General features: G+C 39.6%; 1 protein-coding gene across 3 annotated transcripts in view; it reads left to right on the top strand.

Moving 5' to 3' along the window:
• ZNF423 (zinc finger protein 423) overlaps positions 1-20822 on the top strand; it is a 354629-nt gene that overhangs the window by 119160 nt on the left and 214647 nt on the right. For all 3 annotated transcript variants that reach the window (XM_042437934.1, XM_042437933.1, XM_042437935.1), the window contains exon 3: positions 13199-13399. In XM_042437934.1, coding sequence (XP_042293868.1) covers positions 13199-13399 — 201 coding nt within the window. The remainder of the gene's footprint in view (positions 1-13198; positions 13400-20822) is intronic.

Raw genomic sequence — 20822 nt, 5'->3', positions numbered from 1 at the left:
CCTGACTTCCGTTGCCTTCCTTGTGCAGTTCTCTGAAGATGTGGTCCATAGGGAAATGGTTTTTTCCTGGCATCACATCCCTGGAAAAAAAAAATGAGGAAGGGGGGAGCGAGTGGGGAGCGTCGACAGGAAAATGTCTGCAAGAAGGTGAAAGAAAAGACTTCTCTCTGTGTAATCTCTTCTCTCCCAAGGCATTGCTGCACATTATGGTTTCTTTGTCGAATCAAGCGCTTGAGTGTGGGTTTTCTTAATTGTCAATATCAAAAATGCTACACGCAGATTTAACAATTGGAGGCCCTACATTGGGTCTTAGAGTCCCTTGCAAAGAAACTTACTCCTTTTCTTTCTTTCTTTTTTGAATGACTAATCTATTGTTATTATTAACAACATTAATATTATAGTTACTCTCGTCAGTTTACCTTGCTCGGTGCACGTGGGGAATGGAGATACAAAAATGAACCAAATTAGGGTTAATTAGAAGGCCTCCCAAATAGCTAGTGCTTCATCAGCAGTAGAACAGCATGTAAATAAATTTAATTTTCTTCCCCCACCAATTGAACTCTCCTCAAGCTTAATTACAGGAGCAGCAGTATCTTTCTCTTTCTCTCCCCCATCCTATTTTCATTAGCAGAAGACAGTTGTTATTACCTCTGTCTGGAAAATGGCATTATGAACAGTCTTGGTCCCCACCTTTTCTGGGTGTCCTCTGGGGATAAGAGAATTCTAGGAACTTTGTGGCAGGTCCTGGTGCCCAATTCAACACCACGAGTATCAGAGTACCCTGGTAACTACAGAGATGCATTAATGGACATTCTGATGAGAGTTTAGTTAATTGTTTCAACCCTTTCCCCTTTTGGTATTTTAGATTTCCCCCCCCCAGCTCCCATTGGTCTATCGGAGTGGCTTCTGACCACATTGGGGGCATGCGTTATCTGAATACCATGCCACCAAAGGGGCCAGAGGTCGCTTCTTTTGGTCCATGCTGTTTGGGCCTTTGATGCAATTTTAACCATAGCAATAACCTATGGAATTCTGGGAGTTGTAATTAAGTGAGACACTAGAGATCTCTGGCAAAGAATTCTAAACACACCACCCTAAACGGCCAATCCCAGGGTTCCATAAGATGGAACAACAGAAGTTAAAGTGAATCATAGAATCATAGAGTTGGAAGAGACAACAAGGGCCATCCAGTCCAACCCTATAATTTGTGCAATGTAAAAGGGCCCAAGGAGAATCTAAAATGGTTTGCAGCTGTGCTATATTGGCAAAGTGATTCCAGCAGTATTAATCACCTCTTGGATCAGATATTTTTGGTAAACTAATAGCTCTTAATGCCCATTCAAGATCAGGCTGCTCCAAAATATTTTACTTTATGACAGGAAAAGCACACAGCAATGTATTGTTGCTCGGGCAAATCTATCTCCTCCCATCTACTGTGGAGGGACCTTGAGGTCCTGGTGGCAGCAGATGATCTTCTTATTCTTGCCAGTCAAGAAGTCCAAGCTCTTCAGTGCTGTGAGGCTCCACTACACTAAGGTTCAGACATTATCTGTTTGTAATAGTAGTGAAGGATGCAGTGGCTTATTGGTTAAGATGCCAATTCTGACAATTGGAAGACTGGAAGGTTGACAGTTTGAGACCCAAGTGCTGCATGAGGGGGTGAGCTCCTGTCTCTAGTCCCAGTTTGAAAGCAAGCAATACAAATACTTTGGTGGGAAGTTACTGGAATTTGGTGCAGTTGTGCTGCCCACATGACCACTGGATTCATCTTCGGTCAATACTGGTTCTTCAGCTTAGTAATGGAGATGAGCACCATGCCCTACAGTCAGTTATGACTAAACATTCATGTCAAGGGACTATCTTTACCTTTAATAGTAATCCAGTGATCCTAGGTAGTCTTAGTCTCAGTGAGTAAATTCTGAAAGAACCATATGCAGGGTTGTTGTTGTTGTTGTTGTTGTTAACTGTCCTTGAGGAATGACTTAGGGAGCTGGGGATGTTTAGCTTGGAGAAGAGAAGGGTAAGAGGTTATACTATAGCCCTGTTTAAATATTTGAAGGGATGTCATATTGAGCAGGGAGCAAACTTGTTTTCTGCTGCTCCAGAGACTAGGACCCGGAGCAATGGATGTAAGCTACAGGAAAAGAGATTCCACCTCAACATTAGGAGGAACATCCTGGCAGTCTCGACTCATGGAGACCCAGTGGATGAGAAAGCCCCAAGCCTCCCTGTCCTCCATTGCTCTGTTTAGGTCTTGTAGATTCAGGCCTGTGACCTTCCTGAATGATTCTATCCATCTGCAGTCTTCCTCTTTTTCTCCTGCCCTCAACCTTTTGCAGCATTATTGTCTTTTCCAATGAGTTGTGCCTTCTCAAGGTGTGGCCAAAATATCACCGACCCAATTTGATCATCTAGGGAGATTTCAGGCTTGATCTGTTCAGGGACCCATTTGTTTGTCCTTTTCGCTGTCCAGGTGTAGCCTCAGCACCCTTCCCCAGCACCACATCTCAAATGAGTTGATTTTCTTTTTATCCATTTACTTCACTGTCCATCTCTCACATGTGCACATAATGATGAGGAGTATCATGGCTTAGATGATTCTAACTTTAGTGCTCAATTGTGTATCTATACCTAACTTAATGTATGTGTAAATCTAACATGTAAAAAGGTTTTGAAAGAGGAGGGATCATAGCCCTTTCTTGAGCAACTCTCATGCACTTCTGGGGGTCCAGCTTCACCATTTGAGAACCACTGTACTACTAGTTCAGATTAGAGAGATCTTGTAGCACCTTTGACACTTAACTGAAAGAAAGAAATTGGCAGCGTGAGCTTTCAAAGATTTCAGTCTACTTCCTCAGGCGCATTGTTTTCAGATCTTAGTTCAGATTGTTTTAAAAGAATAATATTCATCTCCAAAACACAAGTCTGTTGAATCTGTCTGGATGTTAACTTCTCTTAACAGACCTTGGAGCAGACGTTGGCTTGACTTCAAGGTAATGATTTAAACATAAATTGACCCTTGATGAGGGAGCTGGAGTCTAAGGTTTAATGCATCTTTGCAATTTTCTTTTGCCTTTGGTGCCTTCATCTGCCACACACATAATTCCTTCATAACAAATGCCTTTTCAGAAGATGTATACCACTGACAGTTAATATAGAATTATTGCCCCTCAATGCATTTTTGTAATTACTTCCCAGATCTGTCTTTGTGTTTAGAAGACATTTCGCACTTTAGTAACATAAGTGTTTAGGGAGAGCATAAGCAGTAATTGTAAGCAGGTTCCTTCCCTCCCCATTTCTTCCTGTGGAAAATAAAGCTAAAAAGAATACGAAAAACTAATGCTAATGTTTGGTAAGAGTTGGTGATGAATTTACTTCCAGTGTTATGTCTCTGTAAGATTTCACATTCTTAACAATCTTTCAATAATGACATAAAAAAAAGAAAGAAAGAACAGCAATAGAGACATAAAAGAAAAAGGCTTCCGAATTCTTAAGCAATAAGGGAAGAAAAATGCCGTTTAAAAATAACATTTTACTTGTGGTGAAAATAAAGAAGCTTAATATGAGTGCTCCTGGAGGAGATTTTGGTTGTAATGGAAATAAAACGACTTGCGGTTTGATTGATGTGAAAAAATTAGCAGCGTTTAATGAGTATTTCTACTTACTTATTAAAGTAGTATCATAATTTGAATGGGAGACAAGATAATTGTGGAAGAAGGCATGTCTGTATCTCTGTAAGTATAAAAATGGGCAAAGAAGACCCCCACTCAAAAGGTATAGGAAGTAAAGTACCCAGCATCGCTGCTCATTTCCATCATCATATTAAGGGGTAGGCAGTCTGGTATCGTCAGATATTTTATCCTTTTTGTGTGTCTTCATTTCTGACTTACAACAATACTAAAGCAAACGTATCAGGGGATTTTCTTGGAAAGATGTGTTCAGAGAGGGTTTGCCATTGCCTTCCTCTGAGGCTGGGAGAGTGTGGCTGAGTGAGGATTTGAATCCTTGTCTCTTGGCATCCTTGGCCAAGAATCAAACCATCTGACAGTTGCCAGGGTTGCTTAGGATGGCTGGAAGTTGTACCTCAAAACATTGGAGGACACCACATTGCCTGTGGTTTATAGATACCCAAACTACATACAATTAGCCTTTGGTATCCACTGGAGTTTGGCACCAGAACCTCTTGTGGATACCAAAATCTGTGGATGCTCAAGTCGCATTAAATACAATGGCATAGTAAAATGGTTTCCCTTATACAAAATGGTTTGCTTTTGGGATTTATATATTTTAAAAATATTTTCAAGCTTGAATGTTGTGACTGCAAGAAGGAGTTTTGAAGCTTGCGTATCTATTTTACCAGTTAATAGCATCATCTGATCCCAACAAAGGTGTGCTTACACTTTGAAAAATGCCTTCAGATACTTTAGTGGTTTATGAACCTGTCTTGTTCAAACTAAGCATGACTAAGGGTGTATCCACATTGCAGGAATAAAGCAAATTGACACCACTTTTTAACTGCCATGACTCAGTGCTATGGAATTCTGGGATTTGGATATTTGGACTTCTGTGCCAGAGAGCTCTGGTGCCCCCACCAAACTAAAAATCCCAGAATTCCATAGCACTGAGTCATGGAACTGCTCTGTTTCTGCAATGTGGCAGCAGCCTGAGTGTGAATGTCATGTTAAAGAGCACTTAATGAAAACCCAGAGTTTGTAACTAATGTGTTACAATTAACAACAATATGTTACTTTTGGGAGTAACAAAGGCATAATGGTGCTCTTTATGTAAATAATGAAATGGTCAGCAATGTTATTGTTTCCAAAATGAGTAATACTTAATTATTATTTGTGTGTGTGTGTGTGTGTTTGTTTCATTGAAGGAGCTAAAAATGGTTTCTTGGCACATTTTGAGAGGATTCCCTCTCCCAGTTTGAAGCCATTTTCTTTTACACAAAGAAATAAAGAGCAACAAGATGACATTTTTATGAGAGGAGAGGAGTTTAACATTACTGAAGCCTGGGATGAGGAGCATTGTGCTGAAATGCTGTTTTGTATACTCAAGGTCCCAGGTCCAGGTTGCTCTGAAACTCTGGAGACATGTCATTTGAAAGTATAGCTGAAGTGCACAACATGCAGCTTGCAGACTGCATGTGCAGTTCATTCATGCCCTGTTCCAGTCTCCCCTTTTGCTCTCTTTGCTGAAATGATTGCCATGATCATTCATCTGCTTTAGTACAAGACACACACTCCCATGCACACCTTGTTTTTAGGGATACAAATGGACCCTTTTGCTATTCCACCATCTGTAACAGTGTGCCACTTATGCTGGTGTTATGTGCCTTATGACTTATGGCAACCCTAAGACAAATGGGCCATGGGCTTTCTTGGCAGAATTTGTCCAGTAGGGATTTGCTTTTGCCTTCCTCTGACACCGAGAGAGTGTGACTGCCCAATGCCACCCAGTAGGTTTCCAATGCTGAGTGGGGATTTGAACCCTAATCTCCCAGTGTCCTCATCCACCACTCAAACCACTACACCATGGAAGTTATCAGACAAGGGAAATTGGAAGTATAATCCAATGGCAATCCGAATGCAATCATGGGGTTTCACGTTATTGCATGATAGACTACCACACGCAATTTCCGGCAATGGGAAGTCAGTCCGAATGCAACCATGGTGTTTCACGTTATTGCGTGAGAGGTGATCATATGCAATTTTGGGCAATGGCAAGCTATTTTCGGGCATTGGGAAGTCAGTTCGAATGCAATTCGAATTCACGTGAATGCGTTCTGGCCCCACCTTCTTTTCATTTGAAATTAAGAGAAATTGCTCCTGTGTGATAAACTCCCATGCTGGCTCTCATGCTAGTTATACTGAATGAAAAATGTTGTTGGTGTTGTCACTGGGTCCTTGAATTTTGTAGGCTTTAGCTCCTACTTAGTTGGGGATATCTAGCGTAGAGACTTAGAAAGTCTCTGACAAGGTGTTCACCTCCTGGTATAGATGTTCCTGGGCTCATTGTTCACCAGAACATTACTTACAAGTGTTTTGTTTTTATTTTCTATTCTTCACTTAGAGTGTGTGTAATAAGTAGAGCTTGTATTGCTTATGGAAAATATTTTTTATTACCTTTCTAATACTGACTCTATGGTAACTCGCAAGGATTCTCTTTTTGCCCTGGCAGCAATGAAAATTTAGGCAAAAGATATTGCTGATTTTGCTGTGGATTGCTCTGGGGATGCTCTCATTTAATTATAGCATTATTGTTTATATTTTATGTGTTTTAGCAAAATTGAATTTTAAATTCTTTACATGATGGAAGATGGTTATACTATTTAATTTATGTAGTCCTTTTATAACACTGCTCTTACATGCTGTATTGTATTTTAACACTTTGAATGCGAATGGCCTTTTGTCTAAGCATTAATAAATGACAGTATTGCTTATGGCAGAAACACATGACAAACAAAAATCATATTTGTGCTGGGGAAGCATGGAGAGCTCCCAGTGTTGTTACTGTGTTAATACAGTATATTTGAAACGACCGACCTGATAAAGAGTTCTCGGCCCTTCTTTCCTTGACTCTGTTGCTCTTCTAATCCATCTGCTGTTGGAATCATACAAATGACAGTTTGGAGAGGTTAGAATGGCCATGACACTAGGAGGTCACAAGGAGGTAACAATATACAATTTTCCCTGGTTCAAGGGTAGCCTTATCCTACTGTTCTTCATTACAGTACTGCAGTGAGATCAATTTTATTAAGCTGTAAGTCTTAGGAAGCCAACACCATTAACAATGTACTGGACCATTTTTTTACAATTTTATTTTTAGTGTTTGTATATTAAAGTTGTGTTCTCTCCAGTTGTGGGGACTGACAGAGAAAGAAAAAGGAATGCATTCATGGAATGCTAAGAGCCATTTTGTACAAAATAAGTATAATTTCTGAATTGAAAAACTGCACATGTATCCCATGAACTTACTGTCACATGCACATGATTGTTACTTTCTTTTTGAACACACACACACGCAATTTGAACCTTTCATACAAATGATAAAATGCATAAAAGTAAACCTGCCCATGGCGTACATTCTAAGAAATAATAGCATAATACATATACATAATACATAACAATACAGGAAGGGGTTCAATAAAATAGGACAGGCAACAGATTAAAAACGTCAAATAACAAAAGGAAATTGAAGGCTCAGCCAGATCACTACCTGATTGCTCAACCACACAATTTATCCACAACCTATTACTAATACAGAATACAGATATGCTGGAGAAGACTAGAGCAGAAAAATGAAATGAACAGATATAGGATGGGTGACACCTGGCTGAACAAAACTACGTGTGAAAGGGATCTAGGAGTCCAAGTAGACCACAGATTGAACATCAGTCAACAGTGTGATGTGGCAGCCAATGTGATTTTAGGCTGAATCAATAGATCTATAGTGTCTAGATCAAGGGAAGTAATAGTGCCAATGTGTTCTGCTTTGGTCAGGCCCCACCTGGAATACTGTGTCCAGTTCTGGGCGCCACAATTTAAAAAGGGCATTGAGAAACTGGAGCGTGTCCAAAGGAAGGCGGCTAAAATGGTGAAGGGTCCATGTCTTATGAGGTGACTTAGAGAGCTGTGTATGTTTAGCCTGGAGAAAAGAAGGTTAAGAGGTGATATGATAGCCCTGTTTAAATATTTGAAGGGATGTCATATTAAGGAGGGAGCAAGTTTGTTTTCTGCTGCTCCAGAGACTAGGACCCGAAGCAATGGATGCAAGCTCCAGGAAAAGAGATTCCACCTCAACATTAGGAGGAACTTCTTGACAGTAAGGGCTGTTAGACAGTGGAACACACTCCCTCAGAGTCTCCTTCCTTGGAGGTCTAAACAGAGGCAGGAGGCCGTCTGTCAGGGGTGCTTTGATTTAGATTTCCTGCATGGCAGGGGCTTGGACTGAATGGCCCTTGTGGTCTCTTCCAACTCTATGATTCTGTAACTTCACATACTCCCTCCTCATGAGTATTGTAATTTTACTTTGCTGCTGTCATTAAGTACAGCACGGGTCCCCTTCTCTCCTTCTCCTTGTATGGTCAAGATGCATCATATAGTTTCTCTTCCCCTTCCCCTATGTTTGTTCCCTGCATCTCCAAAGCAGACTGATGCACATTAGATTGGCAAATAGGGTCCCTCCATTATGCTCTGGAGCTTATACCAATCATTTTGAATCAGACTGATTTACTTTGTTACTTGGTAGTCAGCTGAAGTGAATAGTGCACAACCCTAGTACATTGTGCAATAGTAGCTAGGATTGTTTGCATGGAATTAGGCAGACGTGAGGATCCTTTGGCCTTCTATAGTTTTGGGCCACAGCTTATTATCCTTGGCTCTTCTGATTGGGTCTTCTGTCTGGATATTCCAAAACAGCTGGAAGGGCAGATATTTGGTATCCCAGTCTAGATGCAAATTTGTGGAGAGGTCTTGATATGTCTCAGGCCCATCCCTTGGAGATGCTGTCATTGTCACAGAGGAACATTTGCAAAGGTCTACGTGGTAGAATAAAGGCTCCATTTAAATTTAAAAGGGAAAATATCAATGAGATATCTCAGAGGGTGCTTAAATAAGAAATACAAAATACTCTTGTGTGCTAAAACTGCTTTAGAAAGAAATAATAAAAATAGGTCCTTTGAATGAATCCCCCCCCATTTTTTTTTTTAACGCAGGCACTTCGACAACATTTGGCTTCAGAGATAGTTGTCCGTACGTTTTCTATTAGCAGAGAGCGCAGATTTGGATGGCAGTTCTTTAAATTAAATTTATATACTTGGACTCTTTTTATAGGTTTCAGCCTTATAAAACTGGTGTGTTGGCATCCTGATTTATTAACTATCAGCTCTACAGGACATGCAGACTTAAAAGAGACTGAATTGTGTTAATGCTAGCAATTTGTGTCTGGAATGTGAAAATGCTCTAAAAGTGTACCAAATAAATATTATAAAATGAGAAGTGATAATTGGAATGTAGTCATTGAGGGAAAACAGTCTTAAATGGGGCTTATTATTATAATGTAGATAGTACATCTGTAGCTTGCTTCTTCCCCACATACAGTCTTTTTTCATTGAGACAAAGAGTTGGTTGTTAAAGAATATAAGACTCCAAAAATGACATTTTACATGAATCAGCACCAGTTCAGATGCAGATAGTTACATCTTCCCAATTTTCTTTCCAAACCTTGTGACCAGCACAATATGCAATGCCTGGCGTTCTTAATAGGTTTCTGTAGCTAATGTACTGGTATACTGTGACAGTTGCTGATTGGAAAAATGCGCTGTTGATTTAAACATTGAAAGATCTTATGATACACTAAAAGCTCATGCATTGATTTTTAATATTGCCATTTCTATCCAAAGGGTATTGCATGCTGTTATTACGCCCCAGAAAACCACACAGTGTTCTTCTATTAGCAGATTTATGTTGTATCTCTCATTGTGGCAAATTCATAAAAAATTGGTATTCAGTGGTTTCTGCTAAATGATGTCCACCAATAGCTACAGTGTTGGGTTTGTAGTTCTCCTGGAATAAACAGAATTTGGCTGTGTTCCTGTTTTTCAGTGTTGGTCAAAGTAATTGTCTTTTCAGTCTCAGATAGAGGAGTAATTGATTCATGGATAAACTGTTTTCTGTTAAAGATAATTGTCAAATGACATTGCTAAAATGCTCATTTATGGGAATTCTTTCAGCTATTAGTACCATTTTAAGGGCTTTTAAGGGTATCCATGTTAGCCGTGTAGCAAAGTACAACAATATCCAAAATCCACAGAAGAATAATACCTCTATGGGGCAACCAAAATGCACAAACTACATGTTGCAAGCGTTTGAAGCTTTTGAAGAAGTCAGTGGCGCTTCAAAATCTTGCAACATGTATTTTATGAATTTTGGTTGGTCCAATAAAGGTATCACTGGTGGATTTGGATGTTATTGTGTCTCATCAGCAATTAAAGTGAAAGAAAAGGATTGTGTAAATTTAATTCTTGTACTGTATAGACCTCTTGGCTGGACTATGACTCTGGCCATGAAACCCACTGGTGACCTTGGGCAAATTACATACTCTCAGCCTCAGGAAGGCATTGGGAAACCACCTCTGAACAAATCTTTCCAAGAAAACCCCATGATTTCCTTTGGGTTGCCGTCAGAAATGACTTGAAGGCACACAACAACCACAACAGACCTCCCACTATCATATAAAATATAAAATTGTAATAGTAGAGTCTATAGTAAGATGGAACAGTTCAAATTATCCAATTTAGGGTTCCTTTTTGAAACTGCACTTATTTTTGCCATTCCACCCTATATTTATCTGGACCTCTAGTATCTGTTTTTTCATTGTTAATGAACTGTATAAATGGGTACCAATTTACATAAAATGCATTTGGTTTAATTGCATTTGTGACTTCCTGAACATCATGTAGTGGGTTTCCACTGTCAAACAGGGATTTCAGTTCTGGTCTCCTATGCTACAATTTCTTTCACTCCATTTCAAAGGTGCTACAAGGTCCCTTTGATACTGATATTCCAGATTAACACAGCTATGCCTCTGAATTCTAACCCCATAGTTTAGTACACCACACAAGAAAGAATAGATGGGAAGAAGGTTGCAAGTTTTTGCTTTTACCTCTGTTCAACCGCAGTTTATCATGACAACCACACAGATAAACTGGTTTGTATTTTGTTCTTTTCCAAGTAAGGGTGTTGCAAAGTAAGAATTCCGTGCACCTTGTATGTATTGTTCAAAGTGAGAATGGTGATGCTGCTGGGATTTATTTATTTATTTAGGCATTTATATCCCGCCCTTCAGCCCTAATGGCTCTCAGGGCAGCTTACAATATTATTTTTAATCAGACAGTTCCCTGCCCTCAGGCTTACAATCTAAAAGACACGAAACAAAAGGAGAAGGGAATGATGGAGGGAAAGGGGATGAGGTCCAGTGGTTCTTCTCTCCCTCTAAGGCCTGGACCAAGGCAGATGGATTGGAGGGAGGGCTGGGTTTTGCAGATATATTTGGGAAGTGTTTTAAGGTTAAGAAAAACATGAACTATCAAACAAGCTCTGCATACTTTCTGAGGGCCAGACTTGGCCCCTTGCATTGCACCAGTCTGGAGCCAAGATCTTGTTCATAGGCATGAAAAGATCAGTGACAAGGAATAGATTTTCCAGAGAGGAAACCACCATCCTAGTTCGGGGAGTTGGCTAGCAAATCCAGAAGTCTATAAAACCAAGCTTTGACCAGAGATATATTCATAGATGTGAGAGCACTCTATAGCTTAAAAGTTGGGTTGTATCAGAATAAAAACCTATTGGTTAGCACCTCTGAGACTATAGTAGGTGGCTCTCATAAATCTCTTGCCTTTCTGTGATTTTTTGGATATTTGCTTGGTTCTCCACACAGAAAGGGTTTTAATGTTACTGATGAAGACGAGGGTTTTAATAGCTTCAGACAAGCCTTTTATCAGGCCATTCCCTACCCCATGAAGTGAATTTTACAGGGCCTTCAAAAACGTCCCCTTCCTCTTGCACCTCTCTTTTGTTCCACTTCTTTTTCTATCTTTGGCCCCATACAGACAGGCCAAAATAAAGCTACTTTGGGTCACTTTGGAGGTATGCTGTTAAAATGATACATGTGTTCTGAGAGTCCAGAAGCTGTGCCAAAGCTGCACTCCAGTCCATAGGACTGGATTGTGACTTTGGCATGGCTTCCGGACCCTTAGGACACATGCATCATTTAAACAGCATACCTCCAAAGTGACCCAAAGCAGCTTTATTTTGGTCTGTCTGTATGGGGTCTTTATTTTCATCCTGTAGAAAAAGGTGGAATAACTGCATAGTGCTTTCTACTTGTTCACATGAGGATCCATCTGAAAAAAGTAATACCACTTTGGAAACGTTTAAGAGATTCTTGCATTGCACCTCTTCATCTGAATCAACTGCTGATACACAGCTCTGTCACTTCAGTTCCTCCTGTTCATTAAGATTGGGTTGGGAGTTTAATCTGATGTGGGAAACCATCATTTTCCCTCCTAAATGTGCCAAGGATAGGTGCTATTTGTGCCCATTGACAACAATGGTTTCTGTCTTTCTTGCCATGGATTGGCAGCTGATAGTCCATGGACTGATTCTGACCTTTGGACCTCCACTTGAAGTATCACTGAGTTAAAATACGTCTTGACACAACCTGTGTTTGTTCTGAGGTTTTGCTGTTTGCATTGTCAAGGAAAACCATTAAGAGTTGAAATACATAGTATTAATAATTAATTACTGTATTTAATATCCCACCTTTCTCCCAGCATGGAAAAGCAAGTTAAAAAAAAGTAAAGCTAAATACAGTAAATTTAAACACTAAATTAAAAGAGTTTAAAACACATTTTAAACACATTGGCAGGCAGCAAAAAAGTCCTGTCAGTTTTTAGAGATCTGTACACTAAGATAATATAATCATTAGGCTGTAATTTCTGGAAAGGATGAAATAAGAATGATGTTTACATTCTTATAGGTAGATGGTGGATCTCAGCATGATTTGACTACTGCGGCCCTGCTTTGGTTCTGTCTTCTTGCTGGGGCTTGGCACAAGAACATATGAAGGACATAGTATTGAAATGCCCTCTTCAGAAATGCTATGTGTTAGGGAGTTGAGAATTTGTGGTCTCTCAATATTATGTTGGACCACAGCCCCCATCATCCCCAATCATTGGCTGGGGCTGATGGGAATTACAATCCAACAATATCTAACTTCCGAGATATTTCCACTTCTGTTGTCCTAAGAAAACCTGTGTCTCAAAGAGACCTTTTTGGGGGGGGAGGAGTAGGGAACTGAACAGGTAATTTGTCCCCCTTTTGTTAGTGCTATTGTATTTTATTATGTTGTTTGATATTGTCGTCATTATTTGTATTGCAAAGTTATTAGTAATTTCAAATGGGTTGGCAGGAGGATAAAAAGGAAGCTAACAATATAAGAATTAGTCAACTGTTTCTGTGAGTAACCTAAATACCAAACAGTTCCTCTGTATCCTTTTAATGAAGAGGGCTAGAACTAACTAACTGGGTTTTGTAGGCGAGATAATAATGAAGGTGTTTTAACATATGCAGGTTCTTTGCTTTTAAAATCTCTTGCAGTCCAAACTTACAATGAAGTCTGTTCTTCTTGGCAGGAGGCCTGGGCAGAGAACTAGAGAATGATACAAGGGAGAGCCGAGCGTTGGAAGAGAGGAACAGCATTACAAGTCAGGAAGAGCGAAATGAGGAAGATGAAGACATGGAGGACGAGTCAATTTACACCTGCGATAACTGTCAGCAGGATTTCGATTCACTGGCAGACCTGACCGAACACAGGGCACACAACTGTCCTGGAGGTAATGTTAAACTAGCTTTACAATTCTGACAGGTGGTTAGCTGAGTAATTGGACATAGCAACAGCTTGAGGCCTCATGTGAGATTAAAGAATTAATAATGTAATTTTACAGTTAATGTAATTTTATTGTGGTGCCTTGGGTAGTCTTTGTTCACTTCCCTTTAATAAAATTAAAATAAAAAGCAATGTTGCTTTTCCAGTTGCAATTCTGACAGTAATTACATTATATTATTTTAAAAATCCTAAGTGTTGTTTTATCATTTTAGAAGCCATAAAACTTGCAAGCAGTTGCCCTGGGAAATGAGTCCCACCTTCTCTCTCTCTTCCCACAATTCCATGTTAATTCAGTGAAATTACTTTTAAGTGTTCAAAACGCTGGGGATACAGCCAAAGTGTTTGGAGCCATTCAAGTGGATGCAATTATTTTCCAGGCAGGAATTGCTGGAAAAAGGTCAGAGCTGAAAAAAAAAGAAGACAGCACTGTGCTTTTAGTTTCCAGATGCCCCCAAAGTTTGTGACAATCTTGTAGGATATTCTGATAAAAATTCCTTGAAGTTGTGGGAAAGTTTTGGGGATGTTCCAGTGCTATCAAGCTCCATTGCAATGAAAAGCTGAAGGTGAGGTCCGATGGGTTGCATCATGTTTTAGAAATCACCAAGGTGGACAATGTGTAGCCCCAGAGCTACAAGAAGCCACGCCACCCCAGCTATTTGTGTCCCATGACTCTTCCAGTCTCTCCAGGCCACTGTTTTTCTATCCTGTCCTCCAAAAATACATGCCTGTCCCGGGAGCCTTAAATATGTTGCAATCCCTGCCCCAAACTTTTCATTTTCTGGATTTTGGAGGGAGCAGTTTTGGCACTCTGTGAGGGCTGTGGTAGATTCCTGAATCAGAAAATAAGTCTTTGGATCTACTACAGTTGCCCCGTTCCTATTTTAGCTGCTCTGTTCAATTTAGAACTCAGAGAATACAGGTCTCTAGATTTTATAGAGTGCCCAGTTGTGTCACTAGGGTTGGCGTCACTTGCTGTAGAAACTCATGGTATCACCCATTCATTGACTTCCTCCCATACCACACCATACAGAATCATTAGCAATTTCTTTTTGTATTAAAGTTACATATAAATCGTAATGCACTGAACGTCAAGGCAAGTAGCAGAATCAAAACTATACCTTTAAATTACAATATTATAAACACAGCCTAGATGTATTTACATTGGCATAGGCCTGAAACACATAAGCCAAATAAAGTGGCGTCCGGCTGCTTTGTGGGTGCAACGTTTACATGACACATGCCCCCAAAACGCTGGAAGCTGCACCAAAGGACCAGATGGAGGAGTCAACTGACTCCTGGTTGGCATGGCTTAGGATCTGTGGTGGCGGCCCAATGGTTGTGCGGTCACCACATGCCTTCTCTTCTGCTGAGCTCCAAGATTTTAAAGGGACATGGGTAAACATCACAGCCCATTTCTGGCAAATATTTGGGAAGCAGAAGTTGACAGAAGTAAGCCACCTTTATAAAGCCAAGTTTGAAAACAGTTGTTTGCCCATTTGAGATTCTTGAACATTTATCCAAACAGATCACTGCCGTAGGTATAATGTGTTAGACTGATAGTTCTTCAGTGTGGGTCCATTAGCTAACTTTGGCAGATTACTAATCTTTCATCCTCAGTGTCCCCACCCTCTTTAAATGGATCAAAATAACATCTTTTAATCTGATAATTTAATAAGAACTGAGTACATATCAGCTGGGGGTAAAGCAAGCCTCCTATGATCACATTTTATTGTTTTAAGTAAGGTTCTTGGTTTGTTTGTGTTTGTGTTTTTTGTGGATTGCAAAACTGTATAGAAGCCAACTAAATTATTTTATTCTGGACTGAGAAACCTGTGACCCTCTAGATGCTGATAGATGACAAGTACCATAATTCCCGGCTATTGGCCAAACTGGATGGGTATGATAGAAATTTGAGGCAAGAACTTCTGGGTTTCCCTTGTTCTGTTTTGGTCTTTTGTATTCTGTACGTAGACAGAAAGGGCTAAATCCATTTTTATTTCCAACTGGAGTAAACACATTGAAATAAAATTTGCATAAGTGATGATAACAGGTCCCATCTTTTAAATGGGTTTTCTCTGGGACTAAAACTGGATTCAGCCCATTGTGAAGGTTTGGGAAACCATGCCTTATGAGGAACGATTTAGGGATCTGGGGATGTTTAACCTGGAGAAGAGAAAGTTGAAAGGTGATATGATAGCCCTGTTTAAATATTTGAAGGAGTGTCATATTGAGGAGGGAGCAAGCTTGTTTTCTACTGCTCCAGAGAACAGGACCTGAACAATGGATGCAAGCTACAGGAAAAGAGATTCCACCTCAACATTAGGAGGAACATTGTGACAGTAAGGGCTGTTCGACAATGGAACAAACTCCCTCGGAGTGTAATGGAGTCTTCTTCCCAAGAGGTCTTTAAACAGAGGCTGGATGGCCATCTGTCGGGTATGCTTTGATTGAGAGTTTCTGCATGGCAGGGTATTGGACTGGATGGCCCTTGTGGTCTCTTCCAACTCTATGATTGTATGATTCTATGATTCTCTTGTGGCTTGGCCCACTTGCTTTGGATTGTTTGGCGAAACCTGCTCTGACTTCACTATTTTTTTGTTCTCTGTTTCTGGATTGTTCTGGTGCTGCGCTGTCTTGCACACACACTGGGGTGCCTCTGTTTTCCTCGATGAAAAGGGTTAAGAGTGTATGCGGGTCCTTTGTAAGCAAGCAATACCCCAGTGCTTCCTTTCTTCCTCTTTCTCCAGAAGATGCTTCAGATTTATTTAGAATGTATTTCTCAAGTTCTTGACTTGACCACATGTGCCGAAGTGGGTGGACAGTGGTAAACGGAGAACCTTAGAAGTATATCAAAGGAACTATTATGTGTTTGGTACGTGTTTGTGTAGAAAGGCTTAAAGAAAAGAAGCTCTGAAGCTGAAGGAGCTCTGTGAACCTTGGAAGATTTTTGTTTTGAACCAACATAATAGGGTCTGGCACAAGTGAGTGTGTTCGTATGTATCCCGCTCATAAGCCTCTCTCCATTTTTAAAATGTGTTTGACAATAGGCAGTTTCATTTGGGAGCTGTAAAATAGTTCCTGTTCATGCTGGCAGGCAGGTAGTTGCTGGTTGCCTCAGTACTTGATTAGGTGATGGGTGGCTTCATAGTGCTAGGAAGCATCTTGTCTTATAGAGATGTAACAGAGGTGCACAGCTGCTGCAGGAATATTTTGGGCACTTTAAAGTTGAGAACACATAAGTGTTTTAACATGCTGTCTCACATTGATGGCAATGTGTTACCAGCTATACATCTTTTTAAAAAGCAAGTACAAATCTTACTTCCCGCAACTATACTGGAAAATGAATTCACAAGCTGTGACTTAATTTGTGGCAATTTTAAAGTACGTCTCAATGGTGAGATACCAAAACTCAAGTGGTGGTACTAGATTTTGAACGGTAGACTATAATGTCTGCAAATATGCTATATTCATCTGTGATGTGATCATTGTTAGCAAAACCAAACTTTTTGATTAAAAAGAAAGCTTCCACAATTATGGAATATCAGGAATGCCAAATGGATCTTTTAGTGGGTAGTTCTTAACTGTTGGCCTTTGAAAAGCTTTGTATTCCCAAAGCCTTGGTCATTGGTTAGGCTGGCTTGGGCTTCTTGGAGTTTGGTTCCAAAACATTTGGAGGACCAAACCAGTGATTACAAATCCATTAACTGAAAAAGTGCTTCTTGGGATATCTGATATGGAGACAGCAGAATTCTTTTGCCAATGTGCTAAGGACTTCCTTCCCTGGAAAGTGGCTCAGGAACTGGTGCCAGTTCAGCTTTGTTCTGATGCCTCAGCCAACTACAGTTCCCAGAATTCCACTGCATTGAGGCACAGCCATTAAAGTGGTGTCAAACTGGATTATTTCTCCAGCTCGGATACAGCCCTGACCTGGTTATTTCATTTCACATGTGCATATCGATAGTTTTGAATAAAAAGTTTCCACAAATATGGTGAATTGGTCTTCTTTTTTGTGGTGCAGGAACCTGTCCCTATTCTTTCCATATTTCTGCCTATGGTGCCTTATTTTTATTAAAGAAGTAATGCAGTGGAACACATTTACTTCATTAACTGGGGTATACCTATATGCTAAAATAAATTATTCAGCCCCACAGACATGAAAGGATATGTGACATAAGTACAAACCCACCTCAAAAGGGGGAAAGCAAGATAATAACAATTTAGGATACACGGAGGTGTGTTTGTGTAGTGTAGTGTGCTAATGTCACATCATGAAGATTTTCAACCCAGGTCATGTATGAACAAGTCTCAAGTGCTCACAGCAGAAACGGGGGGGGGGGGACTGCGTGGATAATGTTTCAACATGTAAAAGCTTGAACAATATCTTGTTCTGTGTTTCCAAATTTGTGATGCTTCTCTCTAATTTTAGAATCTTGTTTATCATGCACAGTACTGGAGTTAGCTTGGCAAGTTAGAGTTCTGTTCCTGTGTTCAAAGTCATTAAGTGTCTTCACATGGTTCCAAATCAATAAGGTATTTATTTGAGTTGATAATGTTGCATTTGCAGCTAATATAATATAACTAATGACTTCCTTAGGGATGTTGAAGTTAAGAAGACCCTGCAATTTGGGAGCAATGCAGGATCACAGGCAATAACGCCAAAGAATAGAATACACCATTTATTTCTGTGCAATCCCTTAGAAATTCATTATAGCACACAAAAGTTGAAATCCATGTTGAAAGCAGCTGCTTTGCCATGGCATGAAATTAGCAGCCATTGTTGCCAAATCACTTGATCTTTGTGACTCTCTTTCTTCCAGAGCAAAACCTCTCTTGAAATATTTGACATCTCTCTTCTTCTTAAGTTTCTTCTGTTCCAGTTCTGAGCCCCATAACTAATAAAAAATGTTGGTGCCTCTTTATAAGCCTTGATATATAATGTCAATATATGGTTATGATACATATGATTTCTACTAATCAATTGATAAAAGCTAGTAGAAACTTTACTAGTATTGATCATACACATTTTTTTGCTCATTTTTGGCACGCTCTTAGCTTAAATAGGAGGAAAAGTAGGAGAATTAACTATTTAGCCCAAACATATTTCCTCCTCTCCTCATTTCCTCTGAGTTGAGCTAATATTGTTGTGTAATGCATGTATTGTATCACTAGGTGCCACTATAGTGACAGACTGTGTATATAAGAATATAAGCAGCAAATGTTATTCATGCTCATTGAAATCCCAAACGTTAGCTCTTTCCATGACAGTCAGCATTAGGATGGGACAGGCGATCTGTCTCTGGGAAGAGAAGAAAACTTTACATTAAAAAGCGATACTGAATGCAGGAAGGAAGCAACTAGTCCTGGATAAATAACTATTTCTAACAAGGGAAAGATTAGTTCTTACCCATTTAGGTCATGTTAGAAACTTACAAACAATAAAATGCAAGCCTGGAGTAGACATTGTTAATTTAAAGAAGGACAGTAACAAACTATAACAGAATCTGGAAATAAGAGAACCAGTCAAAATAGCTGAATATATTTAGTCAAGAGAAAGAATAATTAAGGAAAGACATAATAGCAATTTTCAAATATTGGAAGTGTTCCTGTACAGAGAATTTAGCAGAGACTACTCTCTTGCTTCAAAGGGCAGGACTAAAACTAATACTTGGAAATATACAGGGAACCATATTTTGGCCAAACGTTATTTTTAAATTTTGTAATTTATTGTTGTTATGTGCTTTTAAGTCACTTCTGACTTATGGCAACCTTATTATGGTTTTTGCTGGCAAGATTTATTCAGGGGAGGTTTGCCATTGCCTTCCCCTGAGACTGAGATCATGCGATTTACCAAGTGGGTTTCATGGCTAAGTGAGGAATTGAACCCTGGTCTTCAGAGTCATAGTCCAACACTCATCATACTCATGCTACTGTTATGTCAATAGAAAATACAAGAAATACTCTCTGATTCTCCCAAGTGGGCTGTTTAGTTACTACACCTTGATAATTTCTGGGGAAATCCAAGAGATAGCCATAGCCCATGTTTTGTGACTATATCATGCTTCACCCATATGACCTTTCCACCACCATGCTCCTGATGCTCTGACCAAGGGAACAATATGTAGCAAGCAGATAACCCGATCCTGTTTCACTGAACAATACTGAATCATAACAGTGACTGTTACTAGCAGATCTGTTACTGCAAAAAGTAACTCGTTACCAAAATGGCTTACTTCTTAGCTTTGTGTTTCATACAGTGAGTTAGAATATACCGACAGAATTTCTCATGTATGCATATAGTTTTTGTACATTATAAGAGAAAACTTGCAAGTAAAATATTTTTACACCAAAATGTGACATTTCATTTAATTGTTTGATAGTTGTGCACACTTTCCCTCTCTTGCTACTACTGTTTTGTGGCTGAACTTACAATGTACCATGGCCTAGATGTGTATGTGTGTATGAGTTAAATCACTGGACTGAATGTTTGATATAGGCTTGGATTATATATACCAGATTGAGAGCAATTATAGTGACTCCTGAACAACTGTAAATTATCTAGGCCTGTAGTATGCAAATCTTGGATTTCTTCAGACTCTTGTTTTCATGTGTGTTATCAACCTAACTACATAGCATACTTATTTATTTCCCATCTCTAATTGTCTTCTTATTTAGAATTATCAAACTACTTAAATAAATTAGATGGTGCATATGCAAGATCTCACACTTTTCCTCTGTATCTAGGCCAGTAGGATAGTACATTTCATTGCTTGATAACCCTGTGAAACACAAACATAAGGGCTCTGTGCTTTTTCCTCCCTTTGTACACCAGCTTTGGTGTACTGATACTGGTTCAGATAGTTTTGCATTTTAGCATTTTAGCAGGTTTTCTCAGCTTCTCACTTCACAAGCTTAGATTGATTAAACACAAGTTAGCTAAACTGTTGTTGTTTTTGTGTGCCTTCAAGTCACGTCTGACTTATGGCACACCTAAGGTGAACCTATCATGGGTTATTCTGGGGCTGAGAGTGTGTGACTCCCCTTGTCTGGTGCAAGGCGCACTGAAGCAAACCACCAGTGGGTTTCCATGACCAACCTTGATCTCCAGAGTCTCAAGTCCTATGCTCAAACTGCTGCAACGCTCCGGCATTTGACTATCTGACAATGATAGTTTTCCTCTCTTTAGCTGTTCTTGCTAGTGTCATGTTAGCATTTCTTGATGTGCTGTTTGATTTCGGATTATATTTTGCTTATTAAGTCTTTGGCTTTAGAAAATGTGTATAATATACAAATGAGAACCTATCCTTTTTTCTTCCCTCCCAGTCAGTGGGTGGGGTTGGGGTAGGTATTTCATCTTCTTATTTCTTAAACTG

The sequence above is a fragment of the Sceloporus undulatus genome, chromosome 8, assembly GCF_019175285.1.
Source record: "Sceloporus undulatus isolate JIND9_A2432 ecotype Alabama chromosome 8, SceUnd_v1.1, whole genome shotgun sequence".
NCBI lineage: Eukaryota > Metazoa > Chordata > Lepidosauria > Squamata > Phrynosomatidae > Sceloporus > Sceloporus undulatus.
Note: the sequence above shows the minus strand (reverse complement) of the source record. Positions and strands in the feature narration are given on the sequence as shown.